This window comes from Globicephala melas, chromosome 20 (assembly GCF_963455315.2).
Source record: "Globicephala melas chromosome 20, mGloMel1.2, whole genome shotgun sequence".
NCBI lineage: Eukaryota > Metazoa > Chordata > Mammalia > Artiodactyla > Delphinidae > Globicephala > Globicephala melas.
In genome coordinates, this window is record NC_083333.1 from 18,965,488 (window position 1) to 18,985,963 (window position 20,476).

Here is a 20,476-nt window from a genome sequence, read left to right on the forward strand (position 1 = left end):
AGTCGGTTTGTGGCCTTTTTGTATCTTATTGCTCAGAATTGCCCCCAGCTGAGCATGCACACGGTTATTTTTAGTCAGGCGTAGATCCTCTGTATCTGCTGCTCGAGGAGCCGTTATCCAGGTGCAAGCTCTCCAGTAGAGTCCCAGGTCTCAGCCTATCACACTACTATAAAACAGCAACGAGGGCTTCCCTGGTGGCGCAGTGGTCAGGAATCAACCTGCCAATGCAGGGGACACGGGTTCAAGTCCTGGTCCAGGAAGACCCCACATGCTGCGGAGCAACTAAGCCCGTGCGTCACAACTACTGAGCCTGCACTCTAGAGCCCATGAGCCACAACTACTGAGCCTGCACTCTAGAGCCCGTGAGCCACAACTACTGAGCCTGCGCTCTAGAGCCCGTGAGCCACAACTACTGAAGCCCGTGCGCCTAGAGCCCGTGCTCCACAAGAGAAGCCACCACAATGAGAAGCCCGTGCACCGCAAGGAAGAGTAGCCGCTGCTCGATGCAACTAGAGAAAGCCTGCATGCAGCAACGAAGACCCAACACAGCCCAAAACAAACAAACAAATAAATAAGTAAATAAATAAATTTATAAAATAAAATAGCAACAAAAGGGAAAATTGTGAGGGTAAATAAAAATAAGATTGAATTTTCCCTTGTTATTAAAAGGAAAGAGGTCTTTTCTCCCCCCTCCTTTTTCTTAGGCCTTTTCCTAGAGAAAACTATTTGTAAATTCTCCCTCTGTCAGGGGCTGTTGTAACAAAATCCACAGATGGGGCAGCTTGTAAACAACAACATTTATTTCTCATGGTTCAAGAGGTTGGACGTCCAAGATTATGGGGCCAGCAGATGCGCTGTAGTGGCTGGTGAGGGCCCACTTTCTGGTGCATAGCCGGCTGGGTCCTCACATGTGGAAGAGGGTAGTGGGCTCTGCGAGGGTCTCTAATCTCTAACAAGGGCACTAATCCCATACACAAGGGCTGCACCCTCAAGACCTAATTACCTCCCAAAGGTCCCACCCCCTAGTCCCATCACATTGGGCACTAGGATTTCGACATATGAACTGGGGCATGGGGTGCAGGGGGAAGGGGGCAGGGGTGATACGCTTCAGCCCACGGCGGGGCTAAGGATGCAGCTTCCCGTGCATCGTGTCACTGCCATTTTCAGTGTCACGGAGGCCTCAGAAGTAGGAACCGCAGGCTAAGTCACCAGATCTCTAACCCGGACCTTGGAGTTGGTGACCTTCGCCAGAGAGGAGAGCCACCAGCCGGGCTGCAAGGCCTCGGCACAGTCACCTGGGCTCTTGTGAACTACAGAACCAGTGTTGGAAGCATCAGGTTTGGGACCCAGAGGCCTGTTCTCGGGATCTGGGAGGCTGTGGGGTGAAGGCTCACCTGAGCAAGGAATTTGGCATCAGAGACCGTATGTTCGAGTCCTGGCTCACCCCTGACTAGTTTTTTCCAACAGAGACACATCATTTCTCTGAGCTTCTGTTAAAAACAGATACTCGATGTACTGCACGGGGTGGTTTCCAGGCTTTAGGGAGATGCTGTTTGGGAAGATGCTTTGAGAGCTATAAGGCACAAGACAAGTACTACTTAGTATGACTCATCTGGCCTCTGCGGCGCACTCGCCCGCCGGGCCAGTCTCCCCTTCTGTCCAAAGAGCGGGGGAAGCAGCGCACTGCGGTCCCTTCCAGTGCTGGCAGTGGGGCGGGCTGCGGGCTCTAGCTAGACAGCACCCTCCCTCCCTGACTCCGCTGAGCCTCCGCCACATTCCTGAGCCTGCCAGCCCCAAAGTCTGGGAGCTTCTATAGCTCATGTGTCTGCCAGATGGCAAGGGAACAACGCAGAGAGATGCTTCCAGAAAACCTTTCTTGACAAACGCACAAAGTCTGGGCCCTGTCCCCACCTCTAGCCCCAACCCCAGAAGTTCAACAGTCGCCCTCAGTCCTCCGTCTCTGCCCCACCCGTCCCCAGCCTGGCTCCGGGGTTTCTCTGCATCGTTATTTTGTCCCCAGCTTGCGGGCTGCAGCCTCTACTGTTGACCCGTGTGTCCCAGACCACGTCCTTCTGCCTCTGTCTCCCAACACTGCTTCCCAGAGCTGGACCTGGAGGGGAGCGTCTCGATTTCAGCACAACTGACCCTGCGGGGGACACCACCTGGGGGATCAGGAGTTCGAGGCTCCCCTTCTGCCATCGGCCAGCTGGGGAACATCAGCTGAGACTTCCCCTCCCTGGGTTTGCATCTGTAACGCTGAGACGGCGACCTGGGGTGCTTGCCCGCTGCTAGCCCGTGGGAGTGATCCGGGCTCCTCCTGCTTTCAGCTCCCCAGCCACTCCCCATCAACCTCCACCCTCTCCTTCTGCTGGGACAGATGCCAGGTGGCAACCTCTCACAGGGTCAGCTGAGGCAGGAGAGACCAGGGGAGCAGGACCCCAACTCCTAGTGGACAAGCCTGAGCAGATGGCCATGCCCTCAGCCTCTGGCCTGAGCCCTCCTGCCCTCGGATCCCACATCTCTGGAATTTCGGTCTCTCCTCCCATCCACAGGCCCCCGTCATGGAGCACCTTGGCTCCCCGCCCCTGTCCCCAAAGCCCCACGTAGGCTGATTCAGGAGATGTTTCAATAATTTACTGGGAAGCTGACACTCAAGCACACACATTTTATTTTGCGTATGACGCGCCCATTAATCCTTTGCAGTTGAATAGCCTAGAAGCCCTCCTTGTGGGGCTTTGCTGTCCTCCTGGGGGCTGCATCCAGGTCTCCTGCTAACATGGACGGAGGTGTCTCCCCTAGGCTGAGGGGGGCGGGCATGTTCCATGGATGTGTCCCCCCAGGACTTTCATAGAATCTGCTATGAGGGCTGTCGATGGAGCTCAGAATGCAACTACAGGTGTTTTCTTTGGCTTTTGACCCGTTGCTGGGATGGCATTCCACAAAGAACATGGGCACTGACCAGGCTGGACAAAGGGCACGACCACGAGGGACACGTAAGGGAACCCCATTCCCGGTGCACATGTGGGCTCCCCGGGGCTGCGGGAGAAGGGGGTGGCCCCCGTCCTGCTGGGGTAGCTTTGGAAAGAGTCTCCACTCAGGGGGGCAGGCCACCGTGCACCACCCGGACTCTTTGGCTTTGCCCGGGGGCCCCTCCTGCTCCTTCCCCAGCCTCTTATCAGGGCTCCCAATCTTGAACACCTAGGTCACCCATCCTGGGGCTGCTCCCGCCTCTGAAGGGGAGACTTCCAGAATGGCGCCCGCTTAGCCCCCCACCATCTCGGGAAATAAGCCAGGGCGGGGAGGGTGGGCCACGATCTTGGCGGGAGACCCTGGGGTCCAGTCTATCTGGGAAGAGAGACAGGTTAGCAGTCGTCTGCAACGGAAACAGCCCCAGACTCTGTCCAGGCTCACACTCTGCCGCCGGCCCTGAGGTCTCCTCGATTCTCGGTCACCAGTCACCACCCAGATGGGGCGTTCAACCAGGGTGGTGTGGCACACAGGGGCCCTTGGAACAGCGGCCCCCATCCCTCCCCTCCCCCCGGCAGCTCTCCTTCCCTGGAGCATCTGGCGGGCGGTCACTCCTCCTGCAGCAGGGGCGCCCGGTCCCCCTCCTGCACTCTCTCGTCCTCCTCCCTCTCCATGCAGCCCACCGTGGCCGCCAACCCGGCACCCACGCCTCCCCCGACCACGGCTGCCCCCGTGGCCCCCACTGCAGCTCCCGCGGCCACCATCCCAGCTTCCGCGGCCAGCGCCGCGGCGGCCATGCCGGCACCCACCACGCCCCCCGCCAGGCCCATGAGCCCCGCGCCCACGGCGCCGCCCACAGCGGCCAGGTGGCCGCAGAAACGCACGGTGTAGGAGTCCATGAAGGCCTTGGCCTCGGCCTGCAGCTCGGCCTCCAGGGCCTCTAAGGTCTGCTCCCTCCCCGTGCATAGCAAGGCCGCCCCGTGCCGAGCCAGGAGCGCGTCCTTCTGGGTCGACAGGAGGTTCCGCATGGTGTCTGGCAGCACCCGGAGCGCAGAGAATATGCGCTTGGTGGCCACGTCCTGTGATGGACGAGAAAGAAGGGGCCCTGACCTGGAGCCCCGGTGCCTCCCAGCGGACGCCGGCCCCCCCGCCCAAAGACTGGTCCCTCTCCCGCAGGACGCCTGGCCTCCCGGGGCCCGAGGCTCACCTGCTGCCGCAAGTACTCCTCAAACTCCTTCTTGGCAGCCTCCACCGTCCGAAGGTCGTGCAGCTGGGCAGCCATCTGTCCACGGCAAAAGCCGGCTGCCTCCCTCCTTTCCCCCGCTGGGCGCTGCCGGGCCCCCCCGCTCCATCTCGGGGAGCCCGGCTCGCCTCCCACCCGCGTCCTCCCTGTAGCCCCATACCTCATCCGGAGAGGCGCACCCAGGCCCCGTCCTGCCCATCCAGCCCGAGAGGTTCTGCGGAGACAGCGTCGGGGGGTCAGGGGGGGCGGGGGCCAGCGGCTCTCCTGGGGCTCCGGGGAGCTTTCACACCTTGATTTCCTGAGCCAGCTGCTGCCCCGTGAGCAGGCGTCTGTCCCCCCGGGCCGCGGGGCGCCCCTCGCTCCAGTAGCCCTGGCAGCGGCTCTTGGCATGCAGGGGGGCCGCGCTCAGCACATCGGCCACGTAGGCGCGGAGGTGGCCAGCATCATCATCTGTGTCTGAGGAAGAGAGTCCTCATGCAGAGGTGCCTGGTAAGCAGGACCGGCTTCAGGAAGAGAAAGGGGTGTCGGGAGAGGAGGAGGAGGAGGAGGGGAAGGAGGAGGGGGAGGAGAGGAATAGGGGGAGGAGGAAGGGGAGGGGGAGGAGAGGAATAGGGGGAGGAGGAGGAGAAGGGGGAGGGGAGGAGGAGGGGGAGGGGAGGAGGAGGGGAGGGGAGGGGGAGGGGAGGAGGAGGGGGAGGAGGGGAGGAGGAGAGGAGGAGGGGAGGGGGAGGAGAAGGAGGGCAGGCCGGGGAGGCTTTGCTCCTGGGACACTCACCTCCCGGGCTTCCGTGGCCTTTGCTCGCCCACCGCCTCCTGGGAGCCGGCAGGAGGCAGCAGCGGGCTCGCCTTCCTTGAAGCAGCCCCTGAACCTTGGGGTATTTGCCGGACGACTTCTAGAGAGGAGTGGGGATGCGCTCTGAGCGCGCTCCCCGGCTAACTGACCTTCTGCCCCGTCTACACCTCCGCCCCATCCCCTCCCTCACCTTGATGATGTCGCCTACATGCCCCTGCCCCGCCTTGCTGGGGTGGGATGAGTCACGAACTAAGAGGTCCAGGTGCTGGAAGAGAAGGGGTGCTGATAGCAGCAGCCGGGGTGTCGGAGTCTGGGGTGACAAGTCCAGAAACGGGTATCTCACCTGGATTGGCACCATCCCATAATGCCTGCCCATCACCTCGGCCACGTGGACAAACATCTGGGGATGGGGCACAGGGGTCATGGCTGGGCCACTCCAAGGGCTGTGCCTCCCCTCCCCCTGGGCCACTGGAGGACATCCTCCCGGCTCCTGGCCCCAGGACCCTCCTACCTCTCCCCAACCAGGCACCTCCTGGTTTACCCTCTGCCCCCAACCCCGCAATCCTGCTCCAGGCCACAAAATCCTGGGCCAGAGCTGAAAGGCACCCCTGGCCTCACGGGCAGGGCAGGGACAGGGTTCAGCCCCAAGAGCAGCTGTGTCCTCACCTCCAGATACTCCAGGTCTGTATCCTTCAGCTCCTGGAAGGCCGTGAGGATCTGGAACCAAGGAGAACAAGGTGGAAGGGGGTCTGTGAAGGCAAAGAGACACTGGGAAGACCCCGGTGAGGCAGGACCCCCAGGCAGACCGTGGGGCTCAGGAGGTGCGAGGGACCAGCCCCGGGGACCCCCGCAGCCTGCAGGGCAGGGCTGGCCCGGCCCGAGGGGTGGAGGGCAGGCAGGGGGACGGTCCACAGACCTCCAGCTGCCCCAGGGGCCTCCGACCCGCCTTTAGGACCTTCACACTGACTCGAGGCGCCCCCTCGCAGGGGCGCCCCAAGAACCTGCGGGGATCCCAGACACAGGGGCCTCCGGGGTAAAGGTCCCGGTCCCCGGGGCTTGGAGGGCCAGACCCGGCTGGGACGGCCCTAGTGTGGGTGGCGAGAGCGGAGCAGGGCAGGCAGAGGGGCTGGGGGGCCTCACCTGGTAGGAGCTCAGCATGGAGGTGAGGGCGCAGAGCCGGGTCCTCGTTTCCCTGCTCAGTTCAGGGCTCATGGCGTCCCCCGTGTCCACCAGGAACACGGCCACCTGTGTGGAGGCAGGGGTGCACACTGAGGGGTCAGCCTGCCGCGCCCCCCAGGTGCCTCTGCCCGCCCCATCTTCTCGTCCCAGCCCCCAGAGATTCCCTGCCCGATTCCCCTCTCCATGAGCCGGTCTGGACTCCTCTGCCCCTCCCCGCTCACCTTCCTCCCCTCCTTCCCCAGCAGGAAGGGATGACTCCACATCCAGAGGCCCCTGGTGAGGCTGTTGGCTCCCCACCGGAAGCCCTGCCCGGAGCACCCTTCCCTCGGCCAGCCGCCCTCGCCGGGCTCCTGTGGGGCAGAGAAGCAGAGCATCCGTTGGCCCATCTGGCCCCCTCCCCTCCCCAAGCCAGGCTGGGTCCCTGCCCCTGCCCCCAGCCCCCGGCCCAGCCCCGCCCTCACCAGGCCGGGCAGGCCCTGAAGCAGGTGGTTTAGGAGGAAGGTCTTCCCTGAGTGCCGCTCTCCCAGGACGGCAAGGAGGCAGACGGGGGTGTCCCTGGCCAGCGGGTGCTTCAGGCAGCGGTTGACGGCCCCCATCCTCAGGATGAGGCCACCGGAGGCGTTGACACGCACCAGCAGCAGCGGCTGGGCCCTCACCGCGCAGGTCTCCTGGGCCCGGAGACAGGGCTCCCTGAGCTCCCAGGCTGGGGAGCGTCCCCCCGAACTCCACCTCCCTCCGTGACATCCCAGTGTGAGGTCAAAGCCCCCCGCCGGGAGGAGGCCTGCGCACCTGCAGCGCGGTGGGCAGCGGCCTCCGTGGCAGGAGCCTCATCCTCTCCCCCAGGCCCCGGAGGCCCTTCTGCTTGCAGGTCTTGCGGCATTCGGGGCAGCAGGGCGGCCCGCAGCCGGGGACACGGTGGGTGCTGAAGCACCGCGGGCAGAAGTCGTGGCCACAGTCCAGAGAGATGGGCTCGCGCGGCCTCTCCAGGCAGATGGAGCAGGCGGGCGGCTCCCGGGGCGCCACAGGTCGGGACCCCAGCCCCAGGTCCAACTTGGGGAATGGTGCGTGGGACCTGGGGGTGGTGTGCGGGGCGCGGGGACCCCAGGGCAGCAGTCAGAGGGAGCCTGAGATGGGGAAGCCTGGAGGGAGCCGTCTTGGGCAAGTTCCCGCCCAGGTCTGCCCCATTTCTAACGGTCCAGGAGGGAAGGATGGGGTGAAGAGACAAGATGGTGCACCCTGCCCGGAGCCTGGCACAGACGCCCACGGAAATCCTCCCCCATGGCCTCCTGCTGCGAGGGGAGGGGGGGGTCCCTCCAGGGGTCAATGACCTCTACATACCCCAAGAGGATCCTTTCCACTACCTCCCTCGGGCAGCGGGGACCATAAGGAGAGGCCTCCCGGGGGGCAGCAGGCGGCTCTTGGAAGATTCCAGCTCTGCGCTGGCATCTGCCTCGCTGCAGCACCCACCTGGTTTTCCCATCCCTCCCTCCACAGCCTGGCGGACCCAGCCTCGTGCTCCCTCCCCTGGGACAGGCACCCAGGCCCCAGTCCTGCCGCCAGGCCCAGCCTCGTGCTCCCCCCCGGGACAGGCACCCAGGCCCCAGTCCTGCCGCCAGGCCCTGCCTCGTGCTCCCCCCCGGGACAGGCACCCAGGCCCCAGTCCTGCCGCCAGGCCCTGCCACTCACCAACTGTTGCTGCTGTTGCCCATGAAGCTCTGTTTTCTCTCCTTGGAGAGAAAATTGGGGAGAAAAACAATCCCAAAAATGTTGTTTAGAAGGGAATCCAGACTTCTATCTTCATCCTGGATTCCAGGCGCCCCCATCCTCCCTCTGCAGACCCAGTCCCCACCCCCAGGTCTCAGGACCAAAGACTCGCCTGTTTGCCAAGCCGGTGACAAAAGGAAATGACTGACAAGGCAGACCTCGGCATGGGAGGCTGGCGTGGGGAGAGGGTCCGGGAGCAGGCAGGACACCCAGGAGACCTTTGGCGGCGCTGAGGCTGGCTTCCCTCCCGGAAGGGCTGGCGGAGCTGTGGCCAGTGGAGGCTGCGGGGGTCTCCCCAGAGGACACAAGTCGGCAGGGCTGGAAAATGGATGTGACAGTCGGGAAAGAGGAGGCTGCCTCTGGACTCACCCCAGGGGGAGGAGACAGGACTGCAGGAACCAGGGCTCCGGAGGGAGGGACAGAGCCGGGCCCAGAATCCCTGGCAGAGGCTGGGATGCAGGCAAGCTGGGGTGGTGAGTCGCCATGGAGACGGGAGGGAACGATAAGGACAGGGAGGGGGAGGGTGGATGGAGAGGAAGCCATATGGGTGCGCGGTAGACACGGGACTAGGCTGGCACTGCCCCTGCTGGCCCAGCGGGGTTCTTCCGGGGCCACCGGGCAGGGGGTGTAGAAGGCAGAGCTGGGGGAACGGGGAGAAAGCATGACCTATGCTGACCTAGAGCCACGATGGCCTCCTTCCTCCCATGGATGGTCTCTGTACTGGGCGCCTGCCAGGTGCGGGGCCCGTGATGCCACCCCACGGCCTGTGCGTGATGCCACCCCGCTGCCTGCGCGCCCCTCCCTCCAGGCTGTCCCAGCTGCGGCTCTCCTCAGCGCCCTGGGCTGTTCTGACGTCGGCTGCGTGTCCCCTGGTGTCTTCCGCCTCCAGTGACTTTCACCCTCATTCAAGCTTGTGACAGTTACCCCTGGCCCTTCTAACTGCCTCTCCCCTGGGCTCCTCCCATCCACCCCCCAGTTCGCGGCCAGCCCAGAGCCCTGAGCACAGCCGACCCCTCGCTGCGCAAACACCTGCCACGGCTCCCTAGTCCCATCGGATCGAAAGCCAAAGTTCCTGGTCTGCCTGAGCCTTCCTCGGCAGCCCTCCCTCCCCCGCCTCCACACCTTTGCCCAGTGTTCCCTGTGCCTGCGGTGGGGCCCCCATCCCTCCTGAGACCCTCGCAGGCCCAGCTCAGGGGCCGCCCCTCCCGCCTGGACGTGATCTTGCCCTCAGGTGGCCTGTGGCTTGTGGACCTGACCCGTGATGGGCTCTGGAGCCGGGCTGATCCGGCTCAACTCCCAGCTGACCCCTGCGAGCCGGGCCCCAGGTGCTGCCTTTCACTTCTCTGAGCTCTGGGGTGTCACGATTACATACGGAAAGCCACTTGCCCGGGGCTAAGAGTTATTCTTAAACCAGGATGCAGGGGGGTGGGATGGGACTCCTACCCTGCAGGCGGTCAGGTGAGACCACCGTCAGCAGGCAGGGATGCCCCTGCAGCCCGGGCTGGGTCTTGCTTCCGGGGACGGAGGGCCTCTTAATCAAAGCAGAGACTCGAGCCCTCAAGGGGTTGAGAGCAAAGCCTCACTGGGCGGGGGCGGGGGGCGGGGTTCAGGGCCGTGTCCACTGCTCTCCTTCGAGGCCAAGTAGGTTTTCTCGGTCACGCGGCCTCACATCCCTGGCAGACAGATGCGGGGAGAGAGCCTGGGCGCCTGACTCACGTGCACTCCAACCCCTGCCCTGTCCCAGCGTGAGACCCGGGAAGGGACTGACCTCTGGGAGCCTCCGTTTTCTCATCGCCAGGCAGAGATGTGGTAAAGCAGACGGGCACCCAGCCTTCCCCCAGCAACACTCCCTGGGCACCCGGGCTTCAGGGCACGTGTCCCACTGTGGGACAGGCCCCTGGTGGCCTGGCTCCAGCCCCTGACCTCCTGACCTCTGTTCCAGCTTCTGGGCTGGGAGGAGGGGGCTGGGGTGGGGCCAAAAATCCAGTCTCCAGACGGGGACCCTGTTTGGGGTGACTCTGGTTCCCCGGATGCAGGCAGGAGCTGCTTCACCAACCCCGGTGCACACGCACGCACACATATACGTGCACGCACACACACATGTGCCCTTCACATCAATTCACACACACGCACACGGTCGGCACACTCCTCCTCATCCGCACTGTGCACACGTGCCTTCACTGCCCTCCCTCGCCTGTGGACCCCAAACAATCATGCACACACGTGAACACGCCACACTTAGACTCACAACTGCACACGAACCTCCGCACACACGCATATGCTCACTCATGAATGCTCACGCAAACACATTCACGTGTGCACCAAGGCCTTCACGCCCGTGCACACTTACACTCGAGCTCACAGTCCCACAGGGACACACACACGCTCGTACCCACAGGCACACGAGCTCACCCTCAACCTCACAACCTATGAGGAGGTACTGTTTCACTCTCATTTCACAGATGACAAAACTGAGGCCAGAGAGGTTAAGTCTCTCTCCAAGGTCACACAGCTGTGAGTGACGGTGCTGGAATCCCGACCCAGGCCGTCAGTCCGCCCACCTAGCCACCCAGCCACCCCTGTATCCGTCCATCTTCTCATCCATCAGCCTCCAGCGTGTCTGCCCATCCAGTCATCCGTCCTTACACTTCTCCGTCCAGAGGACAGGTATTTACTGAGCACATCACACCCGGCAGGACGCAGGCCCTGAGTACAGGCTGGTGGACACTTGGGGTGCCTCCAGTCGAGCAGGGGAGGAAGAAGGGTCCCTAGACGAGTCCTGAGGGACACGCTCTCTGCCGAGGGCTGTGGGGAGAGGCGGCTGTGAGCACGGAGCGAAGGCAGGGCACTGGGGTCTGGACACGTGGGGAGGTCGGGCCTGAAGGATGAACAGCAGTGGCAGGCAAAGGTGCGGCGGGTGGGAGGGCAACGGCGCACGGCACGGAGACGGAGACGGAGAGGGGAAGGAGGGGAGGCTTGGGGGCGGGGCACGCGGGCCCCGCCCTGTGGAGCCACAGGCCTCTGGGTGCTGTCAGGTGTGCTGAGCCCCGGACTTGGCTGCCTTCACGCCCAGGACTCTCCGCCCCTGCCCTCACCCAGGCCTCACCCAGGCGCGTCCGTGCCAGGCCGCCTCGTGTGAGCACCGGAGACCCGGTCGGGCCACTGTCGGGGGAGGAGGACAGGGTCCTGGAGCCGTGGGATGACAGAGCTGGAGGGAGGTGCCCTGTTCGGCTGCCACCTTCTAGCTTCGAATAAAGACCAAGGTGAAGCCAAGCATGGTGTGGAATTCCTGCTTTTGTGGAGAGAAAACAAGGTTTCTACTTCCTGGATGGTCCCTCCCAGGGCCACCAGTCCCCTCCCATCAAGGTGGCCCCCGCCCTGCCCTGAGACAGCCTCTGGTATTGAAAGGCCCCCTCCACGCCCCCCCACCATCACCGCTGGCCATCGTTACACGTGGTGTGTAGTTTCCACCTCTGTGTTCGGAGCTGGTGGGGGGCAGTCAGCAGAGGGGCGCCCAGGCCAGCCCTGAACCCTATGCTGGGCAGGACACAGTCCAGGCGCTGGCGAGGCCAGGCCCACCGTGGCTGCCCAGGACCCTGACCCTGACCCTGGCTCCGCTCCCTCTCCTGCCAGCTGCCAGGGACTTCCCATCGCAGCAGGAAAGTCCCGAGTCCCTAGCCTCCCGTTCGGAGCCCCCCGCACCAGCTCATCCCCGGCTTCCTGAAATAATTTTCAGGATAGAACCACCATCGGACACCTGCTTAGCAATTTAGGGTCACGATGTCTTGCCAAGAGCTGCCTTCACTGATTCCCGCAGCACAGAGACAGCCCGGCGTCTCGAGCTGGGAAACAGGCTTGGACGCGGGGCGACCGTCCAACTGGGTGAGGCCCCAAGTCTCGGCTTCACTCAGACTTGGGGCCGCTGAGGCTCAGTCTTGCAGGATGGGTGGGAGTTAACCCCCCTTCGTGAAAGGTGCTGTGTGAGGATGGGTGTTCCAGGCATGGGGAGCAGCCTGTGCAGAGGCCAGGCTGGGGTCAGTGCTGGGGAGTAGGGCAGGGTCCGGGGACCGAGGTGGCGGTCCGCAGAGCACAGACATCGGAGGGACATGGGGCAGATTTCAGACTTTCCTCGCATGACAATGGGACCCGTAAACGATTCTAAGCAGGAGGTGTGTTCTGGAACCATCGCTTTGCCCACACAGACACACTGCAGGAGACCTGGCTGCTCTGGGTGGCATCTAACTGGGCCTGAAACCCATCCCCGAGGCACAGCCGTCCAGAGCATCGCTAAGTTTCGCTGTAACAGACAGCAGTCAGAGTCACACAGAAGCTTCCACGGCCTGGGGCGGCCCAGTGACATGTGCTGAATGTCAGGAAAGGAGTAGAGAAGCCACAGTTCCAACACGGGGGACTGGAAGGTGGGCTGCAGGGGCAGCACACACAAGACGGGGGCACTCATTGATGTGGTGACAGCAAGCGACAGCGGTGAAGCTGGAAGCCCCCCCAGCGCCTTTCTGAGGTTCGCACCAGTGTGTGGGCGGTCCTTGGCGGCTGGCGGCCAACCAGCCCTCACACACCATCTCCCCCCAAACCCGAGCCCAGACCTGGCTCCCGGCCCCTCCCCCCGCGCCACCCCATTCAGACTCCCAGCCGCCCACCAGGTCTGGAACATCCAGGCAGTGGGCCAGGACGCTGAGGGACAAGGCCGCCTGGGCCCTGAGGAGCAGACTCCCCAGCAGACTCCGCCCAGCTGGACCCAGGCCCCCAGACCCCTCCAAGGTGAGAGGCAGCGCCTTGCAGCTGGACAGCCAGCCAGACTGAACGGGGCCGGGGGCCCCTGCGGTCCAGGCCTCTATATCCAGACCTCTACTGGCCAGGTGGCCTAGACGAAGGCCACCCCCCAGATGGGCCGGACCAGCTGGAGGGCCCTGGACAGCACCCAGGTCTTGGCTCAAACACCAACCCTGCCCAGCTCACCGGGCCCGGTCACTCCCCTCACTCAAGCTCAGTGTCCCAGCAGTAAAACTAAAGATAATCACTGCCGTGCGGGGTTATTGCGGAGAGCCCGGCATGCAGCTGCTGCTTAATACACGTCAGCTGCTGATGAGCCGTGGCGGCGAGCCTGGGCTCACCTCACTGTGCCCGCGTCTCCCCAGGCGCCTGCCCCCTGCCTGGGCTCTCAGGCCTCCCTCCTGGGGCCTGTGAAATTCCTACAGAGGCAGAACCTTCCGGGGTACTTAGGTCATGAGGACGAGGCCCCACAGATAAAGTACTGTTTCAGCAGTTTACTGCTGCTAAGAATGGTCGCACATATTCACTGGGCTCCTAAAATACGCTGAGTCCTTTAAACAACAGGCTCTCCAGTTCTCCCCGATTTCCTCTAAAGGTGGAGACGTTGCTCCACTTTACAGATGAGGAAACTGAGGCTACCCAGGTGCTCGTAGCCACGCCCGCCTTCCGCTGGCCTCCCTCCCTGACTCTTTCTCTCTCACACACACAACGTTCCCCCTTCCTCTCTCAACCCCTCCCTGGGCAGAAGCTGCAGCCAGGAGCTCAGCTAGCCACCACGTAGCCTGTCTGCTGACAAAAGGAGTGTGGAGTGAGATTAGGTTAACAGGAAATGACCAGCTGACCCTGAGGTCAGGAAGGAGGGTGTCCAAAGGCTGGAGTTTGCTTCTGCTTTCCGACACTGAGTCTGGCAGCAGAAAGAGCAGGAGTCCCCACCCAGATCGGAGCAGCCGGTCCAGACTGCTCGGTCCCAGTGGCCCTCCTGCTGCCAGAGGCGCGGAGGTGGGCAGCTGAGAGGCCTGAGCAGGCTTGGGAGCTGTCCACGGGGCTCGGGCCAGCCCTGCCCATCCACAGTGGCCACCAGGGACAGACCAGGGCCTGAGAGCCTCAGCCACCCCTCCCTCCGCCACCTCTCACACACCTACCCTCCACCCCCAGCCAGGCCGGTTTTGGGGTTTTTTTAATCTATCTATCTATTTATTTATTTTTGGCTGCGTTGGGTCTTCGTTGCTGCACGTGGGCTTTAGCTGGGGGGAACATAAAACGGTGTAGCCACTCTGAAGAACACTCCGGCAGAGTGGTCAGAACCACCTTACGACCCAGCCATTGCACTCCTGGGCCTTTTCCCCAGAGAAATGCTCCCACAGAATGTTCACACAAAAACGTGTACGTGAATGTTTACAACAGCTTTATAAACAAAGCTTATGGCAAAACACTGGAAACCACCCAGCTATCCTTCAACAGGTAAATGATTAAACAAAGCAGCAGGTCCAAATGGAGAGCACAGCTCGGCAATAAAGGGGAAGGAACTAGTGACACACACAGTGACCTGGACGCATCTCCAGAGAATTATGTTGGATGAAAAAAGCCAAGCCCGACAGGTTAGATGTTGTATGATTCCATTCATATGACATTCTTGAAGTGACAAATTACAGAAATGGAGACCAACTGGTGGTTGCTGGGAGGGCTAAGGAGCGGGTCGGGGTGCAGGGAAGTGAGTGTGCGCATCATGGGGCCGCAGGACGGACCCTGCTGTCCTGGAAACGTCCTGCATCTGACTGAATCCATGTCGTTATCCGGGTTGTGATACTGAAGGACAGTTTTACAAGATGTTCCCATTGGAGGAAACTGGGTACAAGATACCTGGGCTCTCTCTGTATCAGTTTGTACAACTGTGTGCAAATCTACCATTATCTCAGGATTATAGGTCTAAGTTAAAAACAAAAGTAAATAACAATCTAAAGGAAGGGTGTCCCTTCCTGCTTAAAATTGGACACCGCCTTTCTGTGGCCGGTAGGGTAGTCTAATGCTCCCTCCCCACGTGGCCTGCTCACCACCTCGAGTCCCCCCCCCACAGCCCTCCCCTCCTCCAGCCCCTCGCTCACTCCTCCCAAGCTCAGAGCCACCTTGCCCGAATCTCAACCACCGCGAGCGGCCCAGAGAGGCCCCTCAGCTGACCACGCTCCCTCCGCCGTCCAGCCACTCCTTCTCATCCTCAGGACTCTGCTGAGACTCCCGGCCCCCTGCGTGGCCCTCCCGGGGCAGCGGTCCCCTTACTTGCCCAGCACACAGCCCCTCAGGGGCCACACGCTGGGCCTGCACGGAAGGCTGCCGCTGCATGTGTTGGTGGGACCCCAGGACGATCCCGCGAAAGAGCCCCTGTCTGCTGAGGTGCCCTGACTCAGTGCGGTCAACAAGCCCAGAGGGCCACCAGCCCAGCCCCCGGGCAGAAGCACAAAGCTAGGGGGAGTGGGGCTTTGTCCATGAGCGTCCACAATGAGCCAGGCTGGAAATGACGCAAATGCCCACCACGGGACAGTGGTAAGCAAAGGCGGGGGGTGGGGGGAGGCCTGCATGCAGTGAGGCCCCAGGGAGCATAGCTCAGACGTGAGGGTCCCCATGGTCTCCAAGGAGCACATGGAGCTTCACCTCTGCGGTCACATCCACTGACTCTGACCAAGTGAGAAAGGAAAACTGACATCCAAAAATGTGTATCTGGGGGCTTTCCTGGTGGCGCAGTGCTTGGGAGTCCGCCTGCCGATGCAGGGGACGCGGGTTCGTGCCCCGGTCCAGGAGGGTCCCGCGTGCCGTGGAGCGGCTGGGCCCGTGGGCCATGGCCGCTGGGCCTGTGCGTCTGGAGCCTGTGCTCCGCGGCGGGGAGGCCACGGCAGTGAGAGGCCCGTGTACCGCAAAAAAAAAAAAAAAGTGTGTTTGGGACTTCCCTGGTGGCGTAGTGGTTAAGACTCCGCACTCCCAACACAAGGGGCCCGGGTTCAATCCCTGGTCCGAGAACTAGATCCCACACGCATGCCACAACTAAGGAGCCCGCCTGCCGCAACTAAGATTCGACACAACCAAATAAATAAAATAAATAAATAAATAAAATAAAATAGTATCCCTACTACAAGACAAAAATTTTTAAAAAAACACAAAAACGTGTATTCATCAATTCGCTTAAAATAACAATAATAAATCATCATGTGCTTACATAAATAACATATTTCCATAAAAATAACCATATTTCCCGACACAGAAAAACAGTGAGAAGGACGGTGCCAGCTTGCCTGACCGTGAGTCTCTGTGCCCTGGCTGCATGGGAGCAGCCGGGCTCTCGCGTCTTGTTCTTCGTTCAGTCTCGAGAAGCCTCATGTCGCAGGCTCTGCAAACTCTACCCCACTCCCCGGAAAACCAGGGCAGAGAGTGCAGACAACACACTAGCATTTTTACTGCAAAACTCCTTCCGATCTCTCAGACACCCTGAAGGGGCCTGGGAGACCCTCAGGGACCCCAGATGACACTCTTGAGAACCACGACATAGAACTAGAAAACAACAACACGCTATTGTGTTGAGCGAAAAACCAGACGCCCGAAGAATATGTGCTGAATGATGCCATTCATAGGAGGTTTGGGAACAAGCAAAACCACTGCAAGATGAGAGCAGTCAGAAGAGTGTCTCCCTCGGGCTGGGGAGGGGGACGCACACACGGGACCTTCTGCGGGCTGGAAACCTTCTGCCTCCTGACCTAGGGGCGGTGACACAGCAGTTCACCCAGGTAAGGCTTGGTGGAGCTGCACCCCTGCCCACGTGGTCACTAACCTCAGTGAAAAGGAAAACTGTGACAGCAGGCTGATACACCTTGGACTCGGCTTCAGCTTCGTCAGAAATGCCAGGACGTGCCCACCCTTCAGTTTGTAAGGATTAGAGGCCATGTGGGGGTCCCAGCCCCCAAGGGCATGCCCGCTCCCCATTAGAGCCAAGATCACCCTGGTGCAGCCAGGGCAGACCTGGGAGGTCACGGGACACCCACTGACAAGGCCACCGCTGGACCAGGGAGACCGAGGGCCCTTCCCCACCCCTCCTGGCCCCGCTCTGCTGGGTGCTGGGCAGGGCACCTGCCCTGCGCTCTCACCGGGTCTGCATCAGGCAGGGGCATGACAACCAGCTGGGGATTTTCTTACCCCAGTGAGTCTGTCTCTTGACTCAAGACCAGCTCTCTTTGTAGGAAAAGAGAAGAATGGGCTCTTATTTCTGCCTCAGGCAAGAAGCAGACTTGGTGTAACCACAGAAAGACAATTAGGAACTGGGCCTTGGAATTCTCCACGGCCCTCCCTTCCCAATGTTTACTATTACACAAGCCAAAGTCTGTCCTGCATCAACACTCCTCTGACCCTCTCCTGCGTCCCCACTTGTCCTCTCTGCCCGGCCAGCCAGCTGGCGCCCGTCCCTCAAATGCAGCTGCACACTCCCACCCCAGGGCCTTTGCACGTGCTGCCTCTTTAACTCAGACTGCTCTTCACTCGAATATCCTCACAGTTCCCTCCCTCTGCCCCCCGCCCCCACCCCGCGGGTCTTCATTCCAGGGGTCGGCGCTCCAATTGGCCCCTCTCCCCAGCATCTGTCAGTGAGTCTCTATCAGGGCCCACCCATCTCGTGTCTATAGACAGCCTCGGGGGCAGAGGTGAAGACTCCCGTCTGAGCCCACATGGTTCCCAAAGCCTGAAATGTTTCGTGTCTGGTCGTTTACAGCACAAAGCTGCTGACCCAGCCTTAGTTCCTCCTGGCCTCTCACTGAGCCTTCCCGGTCCCAACTTCCCTAACTTCAATCACCTTCAATCACCAGCTCAAGTGTGTCTTGTTTTCCCTCATTACGTTCGTCCCCACCCAGCAGGCTGCCAGCCGACCCCTGCGTCCTGCTTGTCATCTTGTGCGTCCCCTCCCCGACGTGGGCAGGTGGTCCACCGGGTCTACTCCTGCGTGCATCCCGGTCACCCCGGGGCAGAAGCGCGCCAGGCCCTGGAGACGGATGCTGAGAGTGCGGGTGTCCATTTCCCTCCCCCTAAACTTCCCACATCGTGAGCGCCGGGAAGGGGCACACTGTTCCACGTGGTGACTGGCGTGGAGCAGGCGCCCCATAAACACTGAGGGATGCAGGGGTGCACATGCGTGAGGACGTGCGTGTGTGTGTGTCTGTGCTTGGTCAGAACCGACAGTGGTGACGAGGACCCTTGCTAGACAGAATTCTGTGCCCGTCGGTCCTTCCCATCGGGAGGAATGACACATGGGACGAGAGTCCGGGATTCCAACCCCACGCTCCTCCACTCTGTGGTTTTTACTAAATCATCTCCAGGAAGGAGTGTGAAGTGCAGGGTGCTTCCAGAAAGCAACACCACCCTTGTTCCAGCCTGCCGGCCTCCCCGTGCTGTGTGCAGACCCCCTGCACCTGCCCTGCCTCTCCCCTCGCCATCGCCCCCCAGCGGCACCCTCTCCGGGGTGCTGGGCCCCAGAACCCAGGCTTCTTCTCTCCAGCGGGGGCCGGCGCCTGGGCAGACAGCTGCTCCCGCCCCAGCAACGGCACCTCAAGGTGGGGGCGGGGGACGAATCAGTGGAGCGTGGAGGAACTCTAGGGCAGGAAAACTATTCTAGACGATGCTTCGATGGTGGATACGTGTCATTATACGTTCATCTAAGCCCACAGAGTGTACAGCACCAGGAGTGAACCCTCACGTCAACTATGGACTCTGGGTGAGGATGACGAGGTGTGGGTGCAGGTCCCGTCTGGTGGGATCGTTGCTGGGGGGCCGTGTGCGCGTCGGGGCGGGGGGTACACGGGAAACCCCTGTGCCTTCCTCTTGGTTTTGCTGTGACCCTAAAAGTACTCTAAAAAACAAAGTCTGGTATTTTTAAAGGAGCAACTGTTGAACTGTGTGGTTACAGCGCATGGATTTTACGACCTGTAAGTTATACTCCTGCAACCGAGCAGCAAGGACCCTATGGGGCCTTCCCAGGAAAGGCCGTCCGAGACCATGACCTCTACCTGCCTCTTGTTGGCAGAAAAACTTTAGCCTCCTGGGCTTTCCCTGAATTCCAAAGAATAAATTTAATCAGAGAAATGAGAAAATGCAGAAACAAAGGAAAAAAGTCAAGTAAGACGAAATAATAATAGTTTAGCCATAAAACAAGTCAAGGACCTTTAGTTCCTCCTCAAGGGCTGTAGATAACATCCTGAGCCGTATCCTTGAGCTGTTTTGCGGATACCGAAACCCCCACCACCAGGTGGAAGAAGTTAACTGCATGCTGACCACCAGCACGTAGACCCCAGACAGGTTGGAACCAGAAGGTTGACTGAGATTCCGGAAACATCACCCTTTTATCTCACCACCAACCAATCAGAATAATGTCCAAGAGCTGGTCACACACCCCTCGACCCCCTCCTTCACTCTGTCTTTATAACCCTCCCCTGAAAGCCCTGAGGGAGTTCGGGTTCTCCTTGTGGCCCTGAAGTTAACGCTGCACTTTCCTTCACCGCAACCTGGTGTCAGCAGGTCGGCTTTAACACTCGTGGGCGAGCACACCTGAGTTTGGTTCAGTACCACCCCCATAAATCATTTTTAGAATTAAAAACGGAGATGGAAAATGCCAGAGAAAAGATAAGAACAAGTAAGGATCCATTCGGGAGGCCCAGTATCAACTAATAAAGTAATTGGGAAGAGAACAGAGAAAAGGGAGGGGAAGGAAACAGGAATGAAAAGGTGACAGAGAAAAACTTACCCAGGAGGAGGACACAAGCCTCCCCGTGTGGAAGGGCCACCAAGTGGCCACACGGCGAAACAGGAGGAGCCACCGGACTCCTCTGACACCAGGGTGGACGCTGCTGCTCTCCAAAAAGGGCCTTCAAGCACCCTTTTACCCCGAAGATGTGCACCCGTTCATTGATTACATTAAAACCAAATCCCCAAACCTCCATCTGTGTTTCCTTCCCAGCACACAGCATCCACACAATTCACACATCGAAATGAAGCCACGCTCCTAAGTTACATGAGCCCCAGACACCCCAACCCCAAAGGCCTCCGGGTCCACCTCGAAGGTCTGAGCCCAGCACCAATCCACCCCCCCCCCGTCCCCCATGCGTCTTCTCTCGGCCACATTCTGAGCTCCGCCACTGAACTTGCCCCAAACCAGAACAAGGTGGGGGAGGGATGACACCAAATCCCTCCTAATTTCCTCCCTTTCAAGAAGGAAAACACGGGAGGGAAGGAGCCCACACCCCGGACGGCCCCCATCAGTCGGGACCCATGCTGGTGACACCTCTCCCGCGTGGCCCCCTTCCCGCCCCCCTGCCCACCACACACCTGTCATCACGGCACCTTCTCAAGTTCTCCCCTCTGGCTCCAGGACGGCTGAGGTTGTGTGTCTGTTCACCGCTGCCTGCACGGGGGTTATGGGCTGGCCTGTGTCCCCCGAAAGCCACCTGCTGAAGCCGACCCCAGGGCAGGCCTGATGCAGTCTGACTTCACACCCCAAGGGACACCACACCCTCGTCCTGCGGTAAACCACCAGGGCCCTGCCCCTTCCCGCGGCCTCTGGGGAGGGGCCCGGGCCGGCAGCTCGGCCAGACCCCTCCTTCCTTCCGACAGGCAGCCCAGTCTCCCTCGGAGCTGCTCATTCCGCCTGGGTTGGAGGACGTACCCTCTGCTGCAGGAGACGTGGGGGTCTCGTCCTTAGCTGTGGTCTGAGACACTCC

General features: G+C 61.0%; 1 protein-coding gene across 3 annotated transcripts; it reads right to left on the bottom strand.

Annotated features, from left to right (window-relative positions):
- Positions 1-2,654: 2,654 nt before the first annotated feature.
- Positions 2,655-8,264, bottom strand: RNF112 (ring finger protein 112). 3 transcript variants are annotated; one of them, XM_060290818.1, is made up of 14 exons: positions 8,059-8,264; positions 7,869-7,909; positions 6,972-7,254; positions 6,644-6,847; positions 6,404-6,532; positions 6,144-6,248; positions 5,670-5,720; positions 5,347-5,403; positions 5,194-5,268; positions 4,986-5,103; positions 4,500-4,666; positions 4,371-4,424; positions 4,175-4,249; positions 2,655-4,046 (listed from the first exon to the last, which is right to left on the bottom strand). In XM_060290818.1, the coding sequence occupies exons 1-14, from the start codon at positions 8,110-8,112 to the stop codon at positions 3,576-3,578; spliced, it is 1,884 nt and encodes a 627-aa protein (XP_060146801.1). In that variant the 5' UTR covers positions 8,113-8,264; the 3' UTR covers positions 2,655-3,575. The 3 variants fall into 3 exon arrangements, with proteins under 3 accessions (XP_060146801.1, XP_060146802.1, XP_030717140.1); XM_060290819.1 differs by having other exon boundaries at positions 4,500-4,660; positions 6,644-6,850; XM_030861280.2 differs by having other exon boundaries at positions 6,644-6,850.
- Between the last annotated feature and the right edge of the window lie 12,212 nt (positions 8,265-20,476).

Excerpts from the sequence above, each read along its gene's own strand:
- RNF112 (XM_030861280.2), bottom strand. The coding sequence starts at position 8,112 with ATGCCGAGGTCTGCCTTGTCAGTCATTTCCTTTTGTCACCGGCTTGGC. Across the intron at positions 7,910-8,058 it reads GTCACCGGCTTGGCAAACAG|GAGAGAAAACAGAGCTTCAT; the intron begins GCGAGTCTTTGG and ends TTTCTCTCCAAG. Across the intron at positions 5,404-5,669 it reads CAGACCTGGAGTATCTGGAG|ATGTTTGTCCACGTGGCCGA; the intron begins GTGAGGACACAG and ends CCCCATCCCCAG.